Here is a 19625-nt window from a genome sequence, read left to right as displayed (position 1 = left end):
AATGATGTACTTTTTGCATTGGAATTTACGTGCTATCACACAAAATAATAGATGATTGTCATATTAAGCGTTATGATAATTAGTATCTAAAAATAATAATATACCCAGATTCAAAAAAATATATAATTGTGCTCAGAATATAATATTCTAATTAATAGTTTTCTAACTGATTCCTTTCCTACTAGTACTACCGTTTCCGGTAAAGACGTTGCCAGTCAGACGACTTCCGAATTTAGCAATTTTATTTCGATAGCAGTGTATTTTTTTGGGATAGGTATTTCAAATGAGATGATTTATCAAATGAATATAATAAAGAAAGAAAAATTGTATTTGTGTATTAATTCTACCAGTAATACTACTGATTTCTTGGATTAAAGCTAAAATGAAAATAGTTGTTTAAAAATAAAAATACTAAAAATGATTGGAATATTTCAAAAAATTTTAAAATTGAAAACACTTCAAAAACATTTGAAATTTTTAACTCGAGTTATGAGAGGTTTATGGCCAAATCTACCTTTAAAATTATTAATATTTATTTATTTGGTAATTTTATTACCTAATTATTTCTTATGGCAGCACTGTCAGTGTTCCCCTCCCCCGCCAAGTAAAAATGTCTGCTCCGAAAGACTCGAAAATTAAGTTTTGTAGAAAGAAATACTATTTGTAGTTAAAATCAATTAATTATACTGCTCTAAACAGGTGAATATATATTTAATGTGTGTGTGATAAGTGCGTCAAGTATTCAACGATGAGTCACCTCAGTGTTTTTGCATAACAATCGATAGAAAAATTTAGGTTAAGATCTTTGGTATTGTATTTGGAACAATTTAATATTAACTGGAGCCGTAAACCCTGGAGTGGGTGGTATTTTCGTCTCACGCAAGTACATGTTATTGTTTATTTATAGTTTCGATACGGAAACGCATCGATATGTCATTGGGTCTCATAGTTTTTTTTGGTGTGAAAATATAAGTTCAGTCTTGGGCTTGCGAAAGCATCGCCTCGATACTGGAGTATTGAATGACACCCGCAACCTTGTGCAGAACGAATAGAAAGCAAATTGTCGCTATTTCAATCGTTAGACAATAGAGAAATTGTTAAATTTCCTGTTTGCGACGGTCTAAGGTCGACTAGGCCTTACGATCAGTCGATTTTGGGTTTACCTTATCTTCAGTCACCATTTATTTACACTTATTTTCCTATAAATTACAAGGTGCGTCAATACCCGTAATTTCTTAGTCCATTTCACTAAGCCTTGTTAGTTATCTCAGACCCTATTGTTAATGATTGCAATTAAAGTATTATTATCATCACTTAAACGGTAATTAAGGCGTCGAAAGACATGTTCTAATGTTTACGTGCGCATTTTTTGCATTCACATAATTTACACAATATATATGAGAGAGTATACTGTTATTTTCAATTAACCCATTTAGACCGATAATTATTTTTGTAAATAAATATCGTTTTTTCAGTAAAAACTTACAAAGGGAAGTCTAAAAATCATGAAAAAAATATTGAAAAAAATAATCCATAAATAGGGGGCCAAGGGGAGCCCGTACCATATAGGGTACAGTAGGTCTATAAGCAAGCAAAACATAGTCGTTGTTCAAAGAACATTTTTATTTATTTTTGTATGATATACAATAAAAATAAAATCACATGATCACTAGTATCACACTTGACATATCTTGTAAGACGTTTTCTGTGATACTAACCACATTTGGTTCTTTTTTCCTACCTTCTCCTAAGTTAGTGAGGATAGCTGAAGAAGACCTGGCTTCTTCTGATTTGTTACGTTTAGTGCTATCCTTAATCGCATTTAGCAACACGATGATGGAAATTTAGCAAATCCATCGAAGAAAACTCTGAGGGTTATTATTTACATTGACACTATCTTTATCGCCTAAATCTTCGTCAATCTGATCATCATTAGCGGTCATCTGATAAGACAGCAGTAGAAAAATACCAAGACTGCTTTATGTTTGCTGAAATTATCAAATTTTTCATGAGTTGTGGCAATATAGTGAAGCATCAATAGCCTAAAACAAATAAAAATAATAAATATTAATTATATTTTTTCGCATGACTTGCTCATGCATAGACCTACTGTACCTTATACGGTACACCTATTTTAGACTGGAATAAACCGTATAAAAATAATCTGAATAATATTTTTTTTGTAGTCATGATATCTATTGTACTCTATTTTTAAAATAAAATTGATAAATAACATAATTTACCATGAGTAATAAGAAATTATACCTTCTTAAATACATTGTAAATATATTTTTAGTTTTCTGTCGAGGAATTTCATAAATAGTTCCGAAACCACTTGTTAAAACATATTTTAAAATATTTTTATGTAAAATAATCACTTTAAGCTTACCGTCACAATCATTTTTACAAATTAACAACAGTTTGGTACTTCGAAATATTTTCAAAAAGATACCGTACCACATAGGGTACGGTAGGGCTAAATGGGTTAAAAAGACAGCAAAAACCATCAGTAGTGCTGTATTGCTGATAGAAGGCTAGGCCTCATCAAGTTTTTGAAAGCACTTAATTAAGTAATGATTTCTTAATTGAAAATTATCGCAATCAATTAGGAAAAAGAAATATGATTGTCTATTATTCATCCCATGAACTCACATGAGTCATATTCTCACCAAACCTCTCTATTTTTTTTTATAATGCCTTTCATGTATTATTTCTTATTCCATCAGCTAGTATTTAATTGGTGAACATAGTCCTCTCCCAATGATAAGAATTGTGAATAAATAAATTGACGAATCAGATGATTATCTAATTGCTACTGCTTTGTAAACAACAGGTATTGTCAATGTTAAACACAATTTCTGTTGTTAATTAAAATGCAACTGATTTTTAATTTCATGGGGTATTTTTATTGGGGTACTTTTGCCCTGGAATTTGACTAAAACCAAATTTCTTATATGAATCTTCTTTAACAAAAACAGCATTTGAATAGCTTTTATACTTTTTAAAAACACTATGTATTAGACAAATGTAATTCTAAACATAGGATATATTAGGTAATTCAGTTTCTTTTTTAATTTAAGAATGTCACACTAACTGTACCCTCTTTGCACTCCTTGGACCCGTTTCTGGCTTCTGTCCCTACTCTTTCATCATAACCTAAGGTGTAACTGTATAATCTTTAACATTATTTTCTTTCTTTCAGATATTAAAATCGACAATGGAACATGAATTGGTGACGGTCACAATAAAAAAGTGAATGCCTTAAAATTTTAAACGTAGATTTTTTACGAGAATCTCATAGGACTAATAGTGTAGTGTACAGGACATGTGCGGTCCAAAAGTCCATTGACATTGTAGTGTGAACGAAGCTACGCAGCGGAGCCAGAATGTCTGACGACGAGGACTCGTCCCCTGACCGGGCGTTGGTCCCGATAAACAATGTTCCTGGTAAGTTATTTATTAACAAATAGAAATATTTAATAGTGAAATAAACTTCCTTCTCCTATCAACGAGGAATGTATAAAAATAAACTGTTTTGTAGAAGATATTTTTGTCAAGGTCAATCAGTTTATATTGGCTGTGACACATAAAAAATATAAACAAATAACATATTATTTTTATGAGGAAAAATTTTTATCATCTTTTCTAATTTGAAAAAATAACCAGTTTATTTTTAGTCAGGTGTTGTGATCCAATTGCTATGTGAAAATGGAAATCTTAATTGATGAGAAGCTATACCTAGTTCTTTATTAACATGCATGGTTACTGTTATCAACTCATAGAATAAGCATATTACAGAAGAAAGCTCAAAACTAGGTCAATGAAGAATGTTCACTAATTTTGTTTTTTAACTTTCTGTATTCTCTGTTAAAAATAAAAAATACACGTGAAAGAATTATTTCGATACGTTAATTAGTTTCCAAGATATTGAATTTTAAAAGTGCGGGCGGCGGCCGGCCCGCCATTTTATGCGCGTGACGTCATATTACAACGACTGGCTCATATTTGTATGGGTGGAATCTTGCAAACTGAATTAAGACCCACTTCCAGGCAACCGATTAAGCTGACATTTCGCAAACACATGTGATTTGGATGACCATGCAATATTATGATGACATGGAGCTGATCTGATGATGGAGCTGGAAGGTGGCCATAGGAACTCTATAATAAAACGACTTAAATGCATCGAGTTTGGGCTCGTTCGTTTTGTATTGATGAGTATTTTAATTCTATATAGTAATCGGGGTCTAATGATGGAGCTGGAAGGTAATTCGCAATAAAACGACACAATCGCATCAAGTTTGGGTTTGGTTCAATTTTAATTTCTGTGATGGGTCTGGGTGTTAATATGTATAATAAGTTTGTATTTACAAAAAAAATATATTTGAGTATGTTTATATCCGTTTTCTAGTGAGCGGACGCTGTGAATGTACGTCACACGGGGTCACGTGACCGTCGGCGGGACTCAATATTTAAGCGAACTTTGAATGCCTATAAAATCATAACTACTGGGTATTTTTGAATGAAATAAAAACTAATGTATTTGTAAATGTAAAAGTTTAACTGTAACATAGGTTTCAAGTGATTTTGCATACCTAGTAACATTCTCAATTTCAAGCACTGTTTTTGATTAGTACAATTTCAATTCAATATTTAAACAAGTCTTGAATCACATTGAAAAGAGTTTTAAGCATTTTATCAGATTGAAAAGAGTTTTGTTAGTATTTTGCCATAATAAGAACAAAAGTAAGTCATAATAGTAAGATCCTTGAAGAATCCATGTGAATAGATAGTGAACCAATTAAGGCACCTTTGTTCAAAACTATGTTACTAATTGAAAGAATGGTTGATTATGCCTACAATTTGCACCTAAACTGGCTCAAGGCTGCCTTATTAGTGTAATTAACGGGCAATAAATCGCACCTATTAATTATCATTATTAGAATATTAGGATGTTATGACTTATGACACAGTGCCATATTAAGTGACAGTAAGTCAGTCAGTAAGGACCTCTGCTAAACGCAGGCGCCCGCACGCGGTCAGTCAGTATCGAAAATGATTTGTGCTCGTCGCGAGTTTTAGCGGAGGTCCTAAGATATCCATGTAGGTTTATTGCAAATTAAAGAGTAATATTTATCATCATGTAATATGTACTGCCTGCAGGCAGGAGCACCCAATCTATTTTACCAGAGGCAGGTGGAGATTTTGGCCCAAAGTTTCCACTCTGGCCAGACGAATTAGAGAGGCCTGATGTTCGCGTTTTTGCCCCTTGCTCGCCTTTTACGACGTCTACGGGAAAACTGAATGTTTAATTCGATTATTATGACTGTAGATTCTACCATATTGTCTTGTAAATTTTATTATTCATGTTTTATACGTAAAAGAAAAAAACAATCACAAAAAGAACGTAAATCTATATTCGATGAATCAAGATTATGTCAGTTAAATCTGAATTACTTGTTGTTTATACTTTATCTATTAAATGCATTGCAATTTGTAATCGCTATGATAAAGAAAATCATTCAAAGATAATGCACGTACAGATTAGAAGTCGTGAAGTACGTACATGACAACTTGACAGAAGTTCTTGAGTGGCGACCACCGTTTCCCTATGAAACGTAGCGTAGGTAGGCCTCCGACTCTGATGATGAGGGTCGCGGTATACGCCCGATTGCAGTCAGCGTGGGACTCTATAGACATTCTCTTTGGACTCTTCTGTCACAGTGGAAATCTTTAAGCTTCAACCACACCAACGCGTGCAGACCGCCATCGCCGGCGCAATCAACGACCAATGACAGGTCGCGCGACCCATGACAGTTCACCCGACCTGTCATTTTCCTATGATCGCGCTGGAGATGGCGATCTTCACGCGTTGGTGTGGTTGAAGCATTAGGGGATTAGGGGAGCCTTTGTCCAGCAGTGGATGACACTTGGTTAAGACAACATAGGCTAAGAACTCACGGCGCGATTATTTTCACCCGCGTCCGCAGCGGTTGCGGGCCCGCAGCTTCTGTAGAATGTAGATACTTATGTAAAAAACTAATGCACAACTCACGACGCGGTTTTCCACCATTTTGTACCAGTGACTTGATCGGCGCGATTTTCACCCGCGCCCGCGGTGAAAATCGCGCCATGAGTTCTTAGCCTAACCGCGCAAATAACCGCTCCCGTGAGTTTTGAAATAAAACCGCCAATTCCACAACCGCCGCGGGCGCGGGTGAAAATCGCGCCGTGAGTTTTGAGCCATAGAGTTACTACCGCTCGTCTGCACTGTGGCACGGCACCATTACAAATTTACATCGCGGCTACGATATGCACCACATGCTGTGTTATTGTCCTACGTCTATAGGATATCCTCTTTATTTTAGCCACAGTTTCCTGTTTATTGTTTCTGTCGAACAAGTGGCGGCTACAATGAAATTATTTGCGATTCGCACCGATTTCGATCGAGTGCGACGCTAATGGTTTTTTTTTGTAATTAGGAACTACATATTTGTCTGCAATTAAACTGGTTACATCGAATACAATGTATTATTTATAACTTTCTGTGACGTAATGTATTGTACCTACTAATAGATAATTCCAAATACATCCTCGTGTTTACGCTAATCTTTTCCACTCGCAGGATTCGAGGAGCTTGTTTTTTTGTCCAGTACAAGAGCTATTAGATCAAACCTTATGGTTATGAACATAGGTCGCTTACAATCTTTTTTTACCAAGCTTTGCAAAAAAGGTCATCGCACTTTGTATTTAATATGCACTTACATGGACAGTTAAATTGCTTAATTCGAAGCAATTTTGTCAAATTGATGTCATATATTATGTCACAAAGAGTTAGTTATAAATTGCTCTATTAATTGCCACAGATTGATCTGGATTCTTAGAGTAATAAACGATCGGTTACCGAATCGATTACGAGATCTTTTCTGTCTAATTTGAATACAAAATTATCTACATAACGCTTTAATAAATTCGTCATATAACGCGATTTATACATAAGATAAGTATAAAAATAAACGCAGAGTCAGATGTAGGGACGACACAGTTTTCAAGTCACTGGAGAACTGAAAGCCTGTAGTCATTGAACCGGAAAGTTTAGAAAACTAGACTCTCGCTATAGTTTGCTGAAGTTCTATCGAGACCTATGTCTAGCGCATAACTCAGTGCCTGAGTTATGGGAGCGTTCTGTCGTGCAATCGTTTGTCGAGCCTAAGTAACGTCGCGCTAGGGTTTGTCGCTCCAAAGTCTCGTGTTTTCGTTTGTCGCCCCCATCTTTCTGTCGCGCTAACGTTCAATACTTTATTGCTTCACCACATTACAATTTAAGCAGATCAATGTGGACCCAGTTAGGGCACAGCAACCTTTGGAAGGAGGCAGTTTGTTCGTCGAGCTAATGTGCAGTCGCGTCATTGATTGTTGGCATAACGTACTGCCGCCACTACGTTTGTAGCACCTTTGTTTGTCGCAACTATGATATACACTCGGGAGCGAGTGGCACGGGTGGGTGTTTTTTGTTACGTCAAATGTCAGCGAGACTTCAGATTTGTATGCTCTGTCACGTCATAATGTCAAAAGGGGTGGGATCCTGTTATCTTTTCCAGCTGCTCGGAATACCACAACGCGTCTCTAGATTTGTGGTCTTTCTTTTTTTCTTTGCGGCACGGGATATCCTCCCTTTTGCTAGGTCAAATGTCAAAGAGACTTCAGATTTGTATGTTCTGTAACGTTGTAATATGTCAAAAAGGGTGGCGAAGGGTTCTTCCGTGCCGCTCCTATTCCTCAAGCACTGACAGTTTAGCGCTAGACCTTGTCTTTTCCAGCGGATCTGTTCGGAATATCACAACACGTCTCTAGTTTTGTGGACTTTTTGTCTCGAAATATTTTTTAATCCTTCAAGGCCCGCGAATCTAGACACAATAGATAATCAATTGTTATGGCATTAATGTATGCCGTCTGGGACTTTAAAGGTTAATTGACTGAGTATAAAATAATATGTTAATTGGAATGACATGTACGAGTTAACTATTTTATTGACTGTTTATCCAATGACTAATGGTTACAGGAAGTTATTTCATTAAAATATTGTATTGTTTTTAATCGTGCCTAATCATTATGTCACGAAGTGTAAAACTGAATTATTTCTACTATATTTATTTATTAATGGCCTTGCTCTTGACCCAAATACAACTGGTATTTCGTAACTGGTTACAAACAATAATGTTATCTAGGATGTAGATTTATAGCACTAAGCTTTAACTGAATTGCAATTTAATTGCATTACATGTCGTAAAAATCGCCTTTTGCTAACTATTAACGAATATGCAAACATCAGGCCTCCTCCACCCGTCTGGTGTGCGAATCCTAAATTCGCCTCTAGTAAATTAGATAAAGTTTCCTCCTGGTTACAGTGGAGCGACACATAGGAAGCGAGTGAAACAGGGGACGGGAGCCATGCATCTTATGTCTATCGTTCGTTTCAGCCAAATGACGTCCACTGCTGGACAAAGGCCTCCTCCAAGGTTTTCCACAATGCACGTTCCTGCGCTGCCCGCATCCAGGCTCTTCCCGCGACCTTTACCAGATCGTCGGTCCACCTAGTAGGAGGCCTGCCCACGCTACGTCTTCTAGCCCGTGGTCGCCACTTGAGAACTTTTCTGCCCTATGTCTATAGCTAGGTACTATTTATGTGGGCAGGAGTAGAATAATTCCCACCCATCCCATGAGTGATGTATGTACGAGGGCGGCACTGAAAATTTCGGGAATCAAGGAAGTGAAACAACATTACTATTTAAAAATGTATATATTGCTTTTTAAAGTATTCTCCGCGAAATTTGACACATTTTTCCATACACGAAACCAATCATTGAAGCAACCATTGCATTCGGAAGTTTGGGTCTCCAAAATGGCCGTTTTGTAGGCTTCCACAGCTTCTTCAGGTGATGAAAATCTCTGACCACGCAATTTATTCTTTATTTTAGGGAAAGTATAGAAATCATTAGGGCTTAGGTCGGGGCTGTACGGCGGATGGACTAATAATTCTATGTTTTCTTGCTCTAAAAACTCTTTTGTTCAGTGCGCGGTGTGAGAACTCGCATTGTCGTGATGGAGGATGATGCGGCGGTTGCAGTTCTCTTTACGGAGTTCAGAAACGACCTGTGGCAAACAAATGCTAGCATACTAATCTGCATTAACCGTTCTTTGTCCCCCAAGAGGAATAGTCGCAACATGGCCGGTTTTGGAGACAAACGTGGCCACCATTTTTTTTGCAACACTCCGTGAACGAACAATTTTTGTTGGCTTTAATTCATTTTCGAACACCCAAACTCGTGACTGGTTTTTTGTTTCGGGTTCGTACGCGTATATCCATGATTCGTCACCTGATACGATGTTGTATACAGCATTTGAGGATCCTGCATGTAATCTCCCGAGAGTTCTGACGCACCAAGTAACGCGAGCCGCTTTTTGCTCTTCACAGAGCGAATGCGGTATCCATCGGGAAAACAACTTTTTTACACCTAATTGTTCATGCAAGATTATTTGTATTTGACTCATGCCAATGTCTAAAGTTGCCTGAATTTCGCGGTATATCACATGTCGATCTTCTTCAATCAGCTTACGCACAGCATCAACGTTTTCTTAGGTGACTGCAGTTTTTGGACGACCTTGACGGGGATCATCACTGAGCTTGACACGTCCACGTTGAAATTCAGCAAACCAGCGATAAATTGTGGTTTTGGATGGGGCTTCATTACCAAATGCAGAAATCATCCGGTCAACACACTGTTTTTGTGTTAAACCACTTCAAAAGTCATAATAAACATCGCTCTTGAATTTTCTCGAGTCAATTCCATTTTCTCAACGACTAAACAAGTTTGACAAGACCTTGTGATACGACCGAGAATCTTTTTTTAAATAAATAAATGGTATACGATTTTTAAAACCCTGGAGTTTGCAATTAAATAGATTTTAATATGACTGGAACAGTGGAAATATTCCATTCCCGATACTTTTAGTGCAGCCCTCGTAAGTGGGAGTAGTATCACTCCCACTCTTCCCGTAGATATCGTAACAGACAAATATGCGAACATTTGTAACATATTAGGAATTATTCTTGCGTAGAGTAACCCATATTGTTTTTTTCAGTGCTGGGAATCAAGCGTCTCAAGCAGATCGAGACAATGTTCGTGTCTCGACGCGCTACCGGCCGTTCCGCCGGTCTCAGCGTGGAGACTCTTTTAGACGTCCTGCTCGTACTGTATGACGAATGCTGCAACAGCAGTCTGCGCAGAGAGAAGGCCGTCGCCGACTTCATACACTACAGTGAGTCCTATGTCGGTAGCAATAGAGTCCAGTGTCCCGCGCCGCCGGTCTCAGCGTGGAGACTCTTCTAGACGTCCTGCTCGTACTATATGACGAATGCTGCAACAGCAGTCTGCGCCGAGAGAAGGCCGTCGCCGACTTCATACACTACAGTGAGTTTTATGCCATTGTAATAGAGTCCAGTGTCCCGCGCCGCTGGTCTCAGCGTGGAGACTCTTTTAGACGTCCTGCTCGTACTGTATGACGAATGCTGCAACAGCAGTCTGCGCAGAGAGAAGGCCGTCGCCGACTTCATACACTACAGTGAGTCCTATGCCAGTAGTATTAGAGTCCAGTGTCCCGCGCCGCCGGTCTCAGCGTGGAGACTACTGGACGTCCTGCTCGTACTATATGACGAATGCTGCAACAGCAGTCGCCGCAAAGAGAAGGCCGTCGCCGACTTCATACACTACAGTGAGTCCTATGCCGGTAGTAATAGAGTCCAGTGTCCCGCGCCGCCGGTCTCAGCTTGTAGACTACTGGACGTCCTGCTCGTGTTATATCAGGCCTGTTCATCTCCGCGAGTTTACATTGAAAACCAAAACACGCACGATGGCCCACCTACAGGATACTATTCGACAAGGCCTCACATACGAGCGAACATTGACTCACGCACGCGTATTCTTGTGTATGATGGAAGAAAATAAAGAAAATGGTGTACTAAATACTGTGCAGTATTTAACTGCCTAAATAATAATAAAAACCTCAGATCATAGAAGGGAATAGATGTGAAACGGGGGCGTGGCGCGTGTCTCCGCGATATGCCCAGAAACGAACATCGGCCGCGACGCCAGGTTAGTCGCGATTCAGTCGTACTGAGGAAATGTTCTCCGATATTGTTGGATAATGCGTCGTAACGTGCAATAACATAAGTGAAACGAAGAACTACAGGAACAATGAAGTCATTTACCACANGCATCTGCAGATGACGCTATTGAGGCAGGTCTCGAAACTCTCGAACATTCTATTGTGTTAATCATTGATATTATTATGATGAAATACCTTCAATGTATTTATTACGTCATAATAAATGAATTATTGATATTATTTCGAGGACTTTACTTACAAGAAACTAAATAAAACCTGAAACAAAAAGTTTCTGGAGCGACATAGCTGCTTTACTTCGTTCAACTACTCCTCAACAGATGGCGCTACAATGCTTAAAGTTTTATATCCCGCGGTTATTTTTTATCGCTCTTTATTTTTGACTTAATTTTTTTATTCGCTTCAATGTGAAAAATCACTGAATGTTTAATAAAATTTATATTTAAAAAAAACAGTTGCATGACTTACAATTTCAATCATCCAACTTTGTATTTTTCATTCGATAAATCGCTACGTCTTAATTTGTTGATTTATCTTATTACTGGGCTAATGTAACTTTTGAGTTATTATACCTACTTATCGTAAAACAAGTATTTTTTGGACTTGTGACGCTGTTGAAAATACGAGTAACCTAATCAATAAAGACAACAAACTTGTTACATCACACAACCAGTCACGAAAGTCTTGAAGGTCGTGCGGACATCATAAGAATTATCTATGTTTACTTTCCATACTTACTTACACGTTATTCTAGTTAGAATCGGTACCTACCTCGAGCGTCTCTCCTTCATCCCTTACTGCCTACCTAATTAACTATTAATAGTCATGTAAATCAATATTGTATCTAGATAAGTACTAGCATAGTATAGGACTAGTATTAAATTATCTGAGGTATAGATAACTAGCGGCTGCCCGCGACTTCGTACGCGTGGATCACGTTTTACCCCCTTAGGGGTGGAGTTTCGTAAAATCCTTTCTTAGTATGTTTCTTAGGGATGCCTACGTCATAACATCTACCTGCATGCCAAATTTCAGCCCGATCCGTCCAGTGGTTTGGGCTGTGCGTTGATAGATCACTATGTCAGTCAATCAGGCAGTCACCTTTGTTATTGTTATATTTTTTAGATTTAGTTATCGAGTGAGTATTGGTAATAGTTTGGCTGTTTGGTTTTAGAGACTTTGGTATTGTGTACCCTTGTGTTGTGCATCACAAACAAATCGACTGTCAAAATATCATAGGAAAAAATATTTACTTCCTATTAGCGAGCGCTAGAGCCTTATTATGATGTTCATTGTCAATGGTAATCGGCCATTACGTCTTACATTTCTACTTAGATACGGTTCCAGCAGTAACTTGGCTTATTCCACTATTCCCCGTTAACGCTAAATTGGAGCTTTTATTGGGAAATAATGAATTAATTCCCGTTAGATAAGGATTTTATTTTTAAAGTAATGGGGATTAATGAACTTTTTAGTGGAATAAGGCAAATAATGGCTTTTGTGCCGGAAAATTTTCATGACGTTTTCTCCAATTGGAAGCAACTTTACCATGGGTTTGATTTGGCCTTAAATTTTCATCATTCAATATAAAGCATCACGAATGATTCAAGATGTACCAGTGACAGATAGCGTCGGGTTCGCGCAAGTGCAATGGCCGAGTGTCCTGTAGGACTTATCGATTTGATGCATTTCACCTTCACACTGGCAAAGGATATGTATGTATGATTTATTGCGCTAGCTACAGGCAGGGTATGCACACATCCGCACTGTACAACCATGAATTAAGCACGATGAAGCTGTGGATACGCTATTCTGATATTTTAATATTGTAGAATAATAGCGCGAGATTTAAGTTAATTTTCCTAAATAAAAAAATGTAGGGATTTTTTTAAACAAAAGATGGACAAAATCAATGAGTGACTCATTTATCAATATTGAATTTTTATATTTTTTTCCATGGCAAAAATGTCTTATAATTTTTTACTTCCCGGTGCTAACTCGTGTGTGTGTTCGTTGTAGAGAGCTACGAGCCTACGAGCTTACAGTGCTTTGTTTAGGAGTTAAAAGATGATGATGTGGCCAAAAGTCATTGAGACAAGTAAATGAAAATTATGAACCCTCAGCAGGACAATAATAATGAATAAAGTGATAAGACGTCAACCAAAGATATCAGTTTTGTGGACTATGCTAGTTAGGCATAAAGGTAGAAAGTACAAATCGGCATTATTAGGTATCTCAAGTCCTATTTTACGGGCTCCATGTATTTGTAGGTACCTAATAGTAGTACGAGAGCTCACGACCAAAATTTTTGTCTTATAGCAATACGGACAAAACCGCATCAAATCTATAGANGTCGTAGACTCTCAGTCGCTTTGTTTTTACACAGTTGAATGTGTGTGTGGGAGCTGTGGTGGGGGAAATGTGGGGACACTGGTTCTCGTTGTAGTTACGCGCGACTTCATATCTATTCTCTTTCTATGATCTGAGATAAAAACACAGAATGTACTTTTTTAAGTTGCCTCAAGACACTGAGAGGTAAATAAGTAGTTAATATTATTCATGATAATTCATGCAAAATCTGTATTTCCTTCGCCATTTTCCGCAGTTTGGCACCTCACGTCACATCATTTTACCGAAGTCAGCCCTATAGCTTCGGCGCAGTACCGATCACTGACGTTTGTCAACAAAATGGTGCTTGACTCTTGAGACAAGCGAAATTACACCATATTGTTAATGACATTGAGCATATTTTTTTTAAATACCTTCGCGAAGTAAAACTTCTGTACGTAGTACTTATTATTATTCTGTGGTAATATAGCCAGTTCCCCTGTAGTTGAGGAACCCGAGTGAAGCTTGCATTCACCAGGTTTCCAACAGGTGAGATGTAAGTCAAGAGCTTCCTTGTTGTGGATAAAAAGAAAGTTAAAACGAGAGGTGGGAATAGTCTCTTATCGTTAGCATACTCATATACATTCCCTAAATAGTTCCGTACTGTCTATTTATACACTTTCCTTGTCTATGTTTCTTATGTTAACTTTTTTTGCAGTAAAACCGGTGGCGACGGCTTTGAAGAGGTTCCGACTGTCAAGGGACGACTTCGAGCTGGTGAAGGTCATAGGACGTGGTGCCTTTGGAGAGGTGTGCGTCGTGAGGGCATCTTTTATGCAGGTATGTTTTGAACTTACTATTATAATTCATTTAACCTTTCGTATGCCTAAGCGCTGATCAGGATGAGACAATGACTTTCACATTGTTGTCTGCAAACCCGGGATACGATCAGTTGATATCCACTACGTGAGGACGACTTTTTTTTTATGCAAAATAAGGCAGGTATTTGACCACAATCGCACCTGATGTTAAGTGGGATGCAGTCTAGGATGGTACATATCTGCCCTGTAAGTGCCTATTCACTCTCGCCTTGAAAAGGCCCGGATTATAGTTTTCGGGAAAGACAGCAGCAGGCAACGAATTCCAGTTCCTAGCTGTTCGCATTATAAATGAGTCATCGAAACGCTTAGTGCGAGCTGGTGGAATGTCAACAATATAGGGATGGTACGCTAACCTGCGTCTGGTTCCCCCATTATGACTGTCTCTAAATTGCCAGAGGAGGCTTGATGTTCATTTCTTAGCCTGACCAGATGGACTGGGGAGGCCTGATGTTTGCATATTTTCCCTAAGTCGTCTCTTAAAGGATATACGCCTGTGTAAGGTAGTGTCGAAGTAAAGTCATGTAGATATTCAGTAGTGTCGGAGTAACGTAATGTCGAAGTAACGTTTGTCGGAGTTTATTTAGGTAGCCATTCTACATTGCTGGTACCACAGGGTTATTTTCTTTTTTTTACGTCAGCAAGTGCTTTGCGCATATGCTGAGCGATGGGGACAGCCAGTGGATTATGTGGGACTCTCCCTGCTAGATAGAGTCTATCTACTAAAGCACGATGGTGTCTTCCGGAGCCCAATGAAACGACCACGAGAACCTCCCTTCATAACATGTAGTCATATTATTCTATGTACCACTCAGGGCACAGATGGCGGCGCTAACCTGGCAGCTGCGACTGGCGGCACGGTGTCCACCACCACCGGAGAACGAGTCTATGCTATGAAGATCCTCAACAAATGGGAGATGCTCAAGGTAAGCTATTATTGTTATTTTATCAACCTTTTAATTTTCCCCCGGGACAAACTTGAACTTGACTGGTTGGGTTTCTATTGGCGGTCAAGCTGTAGATCCTGGCTACACAGGAGATGCAGCGGTGGAAACAAAAGGTGGGAATAGTCTGTAATACAGGTTTATGTGGGAAGAGTCACGTTTCTCTCATCTCTTTTTACCCATAATTATGTTCATTAAGTGTCAAAAGTGTAAAGGACTTTAGGTTAGGTTAGTAAGTTACTAATAATTTCTCTAATACTTGGGAGTCAGGCACTTTATTAAACGCCCACACACCTTGATTAGCTGTCTAAGTAATAATAATACAATTTAAATAAGAAACGGATGGTATAGATGAATAAAGAATAATTTTCACTATACATTTTTTTTTTCACAGAGAGCAGAGACAGCATGTTTCCAAGAAGAGCGCGACGTGCTAGTCTATGGCGACAGGAGGTGGATAACGAATCTGCACTATGCGTTCCAGGATGAACACAATTTGGTGAGTCCATAAGTCTTTGGTTGAAATCCGGCTCGAAAGACCATTTTTAATGTTGTGAATTTGACGTAACTGACTTGAAGATTACCCAAGATCACAAGAACATCCCATTTGCAGTGTCCCGCAAAAAACTGATCCGTTTTAATTTGTAAAACTGTTTTGTCATTAAACTGGAAAGGACTGAAAGCACACTAAAGATTTTTGTATTTGTATCTGGATCAAACTGGACTAGCATAAAACGGGATTCTGTAGTGTGTACACACAAGTCCAATTTTGAGTGTTGTCGGTACACGCTAAGTTATCCATGAGTGCACACGCACACTACAATAATGCCGCTCGGATCAAACTCCCCGCACCCCGCACGACCGAGAGCAAACATTGGTGGGGCGCGTATACGTGGATGAAACCGTGAGAAAGGCCCTAAGGCAGTCGATATTCCAAGTTCTAAATTACTTTAACCTAATCTGCTATCTTTGTCTGTATCTGAAGCGCTAGATCGGGGTGCGGGGAGTCTGATTCCAGCAATTGTAGTGTGCGTGTGCACTCATGGATAATTTAGCGTGTACCGATAACACTCAAACATTAGCGGAAGAATGAAGGGGCGCGTCTTCGTGGATGAAACGATCTATACGTCTCGCATAGTGTATTCGTGCCATATGATAGGCAGTCGGTTTTTAGAGCTTAAATTCGTTTGAAATCATCTGTTATCTCTGTCTTCCAGTACCTAGTGATGGACTACTACTGCGGCGGGGACCTCCTGACTCTCCTGTCCAAGTTCGAGGACCGGCTGCCCGAGGACATGGCCAAGTTCTACATCGCCGAGATGGTGCTGGCCATACAGAGCGTGCACGAGCTCCGATACGTGCACAGGTAAAGTAATACTAGCGGCCGCCCTCGACTTCGTACGCGTGGATGCCATTTTACCCCCTTAGGGGTGGAGTTTCGTAAAATCCTTTCTTAGCGGATGCCTACGTCATAACATCTACCTGCATGCCAAATTTCAGCCCGCAGTGGTTTGGGCTGTGCGTTGATAGATCACTATGTCAGTCAGTCAGTCTCTCAGTCAGTCAGTCACCTTTGAGTTAAATATATTTAGATTCTTTTTTTTTATCCACAACGAGGAAGCTCTTGGCCTGTATCTCACCTGATGGTAAGTGACGATCAGACCGAAGGTGGAAGCGAGCTTCATCCGGAATCCTCAACCACGGAGGAACTGGCTATCTTACCTCTAACTGCCGGAATACAACAATGCTGTTAACATTATTGTTATGGCGACAGACTTAGGTAAGATGGTGGTAGCTAGCCAGGCGAACTTTGAACAAGCCCTACCACCAACCAAACCGAACAGAAAAATCTGCCCCCACTGGGAATCGAACCCGGGACCTCTGCGTCTGAAGCAGGTGGTCTTACCACAGAGACGGGCTTAGAACCTGCTCGATGAACCGACAACCTCAATAAGATATCGGGACTATTCCCACCTCTCGTTCCCACCGCTGCAACTCCTGTGTAGCCAGGATCTACAGCTTGACCTCCCAAAACCCAACCAGTGAAAGTCAAGTTTGTCCCAAGGGAAAGTTAAACTGGATTGAACCGGCAACGAATTTAATCAAAATATACGAGGAGTTCGAAATATAATAATAACTCTACAGGTATGTTTAGGCCCGATTCGACCAAACTTTTATCCGAGAATGACTCCTGGTATAACTGGCACATTGACAGTTTCAGTATGGAAATTATATCTTAACTGACGATTTATTCTGAGATTAATTAGTTAACTCTTGCTTGGTTGAATCGAGAAAATTTCGCCTTTATAATATTAGTAGGATAGGATCCACATTTTGCGCTGTGCACATTTTGCGAAGAGCACATTCTACGTCAGACCCTTAAGGGGAATCCAGTCCCTCGGAGACCGCGTCGTACTACGTAACATTTGTGGCAATAAGTATTTCGATCCCTTTGATCCAGATAAATCTGCGTAGCTATTTAGCAGTAAGTGGTGTTCACTTGAAAAACTCATTTTTATTATAAAGTTATGTTGTTTTTCAGGGATATAAAGCCAGACAACGTGTTACTAGATGCGAGCGGGCACATCAGGCTAGCGGACTTCGGGTCCTGTTTGCGGTTAGGGGATGACGGCAAGGTAAACTCATTTAACTAACATTATTTACAGTCAAGTTAGGTAGCATAACAGCCTATACTCTGGTCTGTGAGCACGTAGAATTTTATCCAATGACCCCAAGCTACCCATCCTTATCGCTCGCGCGTAATTATATTGCTGTCGTGCTCGCACACTCGCTGCGGGTGCCCGTCGCACAGTCGCGACAGCAACATAATTACGCGCGAGCGATAAGGATGTGTAGCTTGGGGTCATTGGACAAAATTCTACGTGCTCACAGACCGGGCTTAGCAGAAATGAAATAATCCTCAATCAATTTTTAAACTAAAGCTTAGCTACACATTAAAAGTAGACATGTTTATAAACAGGCTGACCGCACATAACATTGAAATGGGAAAATCTTTTGGTCATCATTTTGTGACATTATTACTTCTCAGTGAATCCTCAAGTTAAGGTGAATGTGGTGTCCAATGGCGGATGATGTTTGATTGTTTTTGTTTGTTATCAGGTACAAAGTAACGTGGCGGTGGGGACCCCAGATTATATTTCGCCTGAAATTCTAAGAGTGAGTAGCAATTTCTTGTTTTATGTTACAGCCAAAATTCGCCTGCAAATGCAATCATTGTAATGTAACCACTTATTTTTACAGGCGATGGAAGACGGGCAGGGTCGATATGGACCGGAGTGCGATTGGTGGTCGTTAGGTAAGATTCACTCATAATATCGATAGTTAGATAAATCGATACTGACTAGTCCGATTCTAACAGTTCATTTTCTCCTAGCAGACTAGACTTTTTATCTGCCGATAGTTGTCAGCTTCTAATTTTATGAGGTTTTGTCCTCCAAAAAGTGATCAATACGACTTCTGTAGAGTTTTGTTAAAGTAAATTACTAAAGTCCGTTCGCCGAGCACGTAGAATTTCGTCCAATGACCCCAAGCTACCCATCCTTATCGCTCGCGCGTAATTAAATTGCTGTCGCGACTGTGCGACGCGCGGCCGCAGTGAGTGTGCGAACGCGACAGAAATATAAAGGGTAGCTTGGGGTTATTGGACGAAATTCTACGTGCTCGGCGACCGGACTTTGTTAATGTTGATACTTATTGATATCGCGGATGACACTACGTTAGTAATAAAAATCTAAAGACAAAAATGCCTTAGAAAACTCATGTAAGGACGAATTAAGAAGAGTTGTAGAGTGGCTTGAACAAAATAAATTAAGGATAAATCTTCAAAAAACAAATGCTATTCACTTTAGAGCATATCACCAGGCAGATGCACCTTTGAGTATCAATTACAACAACACACCTATACAACAGGTCAACTCTGCAACATTCCTAGGCATAACCATAGATAAACATTAAACACTTGAATTGGAAAGAACACGTTGATAAATTATGCGCAAAACTTGACAAATTCGTATTCGCCCTGCGTCGCTTAAGATTAGTGGCCTCTCGAGACACTGCTTTATCGGCATATCACGGTTATGTGTCTTCAGTATTACGATACGGACTAATCATATGGGGACACTCTGTAGATGTACAACGAGCGTTTATGGTACAAAAAANTTTTCAGACGTTAGTGGTGTAGCGCAAACCCGTAAAATCACTTAAAAAAATTAAAAATGAGACAAAAAAAATGTCTCATAGCAATACGTCTGAAAATCTTTTTTATTAGTAA

General features: G+C 39.2%; 1 protein-coding gene across 1 annotated transcript; it reads left to right on the top strand.

The window, feature by feature from the left end:
• The first annotated feature begins 813 nt into the window (after window positions 1–813).
• LOC114352778 (serine/threonine-protein kinase Genghis Khan-like) lies at window positions 814–18667 on the top strand. The gene is made up of 10 exons (XM_028304500.1): window positions 814–883; window positions 3203–3447; window positions 10144–10320; window positions 14231–14352; window positions 15206–15316; window positions 15729–15833; window positions 16552–16700; window positions 17877–17970; window positions 18455–18511; window positions 18596–18667. Exons 2-10 carry the CDS (start codon window positions 3387–3389, stop codon window positions 18665–18667), a joined length of 948 nt encoding a protein of 315 aa, XP_028160301.1. The 5' UTR covers window positions 814–883; window positions 3203–3386.
• Window positions 18668–19625: the final 958 nt, after the last annotated feature.

Source organism: Ostrinia furnacalis, unplaced genomic scaffold (assembly GCF_004193835.3).
Source record: "Ostrinia furnacalis isolate ACB-3 unplaced genomic scaffold, ASM419383v2 OfSCF1439, whole genome shotgun sequence".
NCBI classification, from domain to species: Eukaryota; Metazoa; Arthropoda; class Insecta; order Lepidoptera; family Crambidae; genus Ostrinia; species Ostrinia furnacalis.
The sequence above is the reverse complement of the archived record's forward strand: the minus strand, read 5'-3'. Positions and strand labels throughout refer to the sequence as shown.

Excerpts from the sequence above, each read along its gene's own strand:
- LOC114352778 (XM_028304500.1), top strand. The coding sequence starts at position 3,387 with ATGTCTGACGACGAGGACTCGTCCCCTGACCGGGCGTTGGTCCCGATA. Across the intron at positions 16,701-17,876 it reads GAGCTCCGATACGTGCACAG|GGATATAAAGCCAGACAACG; the intron begins GTAAAGTAATAC and ends GTTGTTTTTCAG. Across the intron at positions 17,971-18,454 it reads GGTTAGGGGATGACGGCAAG|GTACAAAGTAACGTGGCGGT; the intron begins GTAAACTCATTT and ends GTTTGTTATCAG.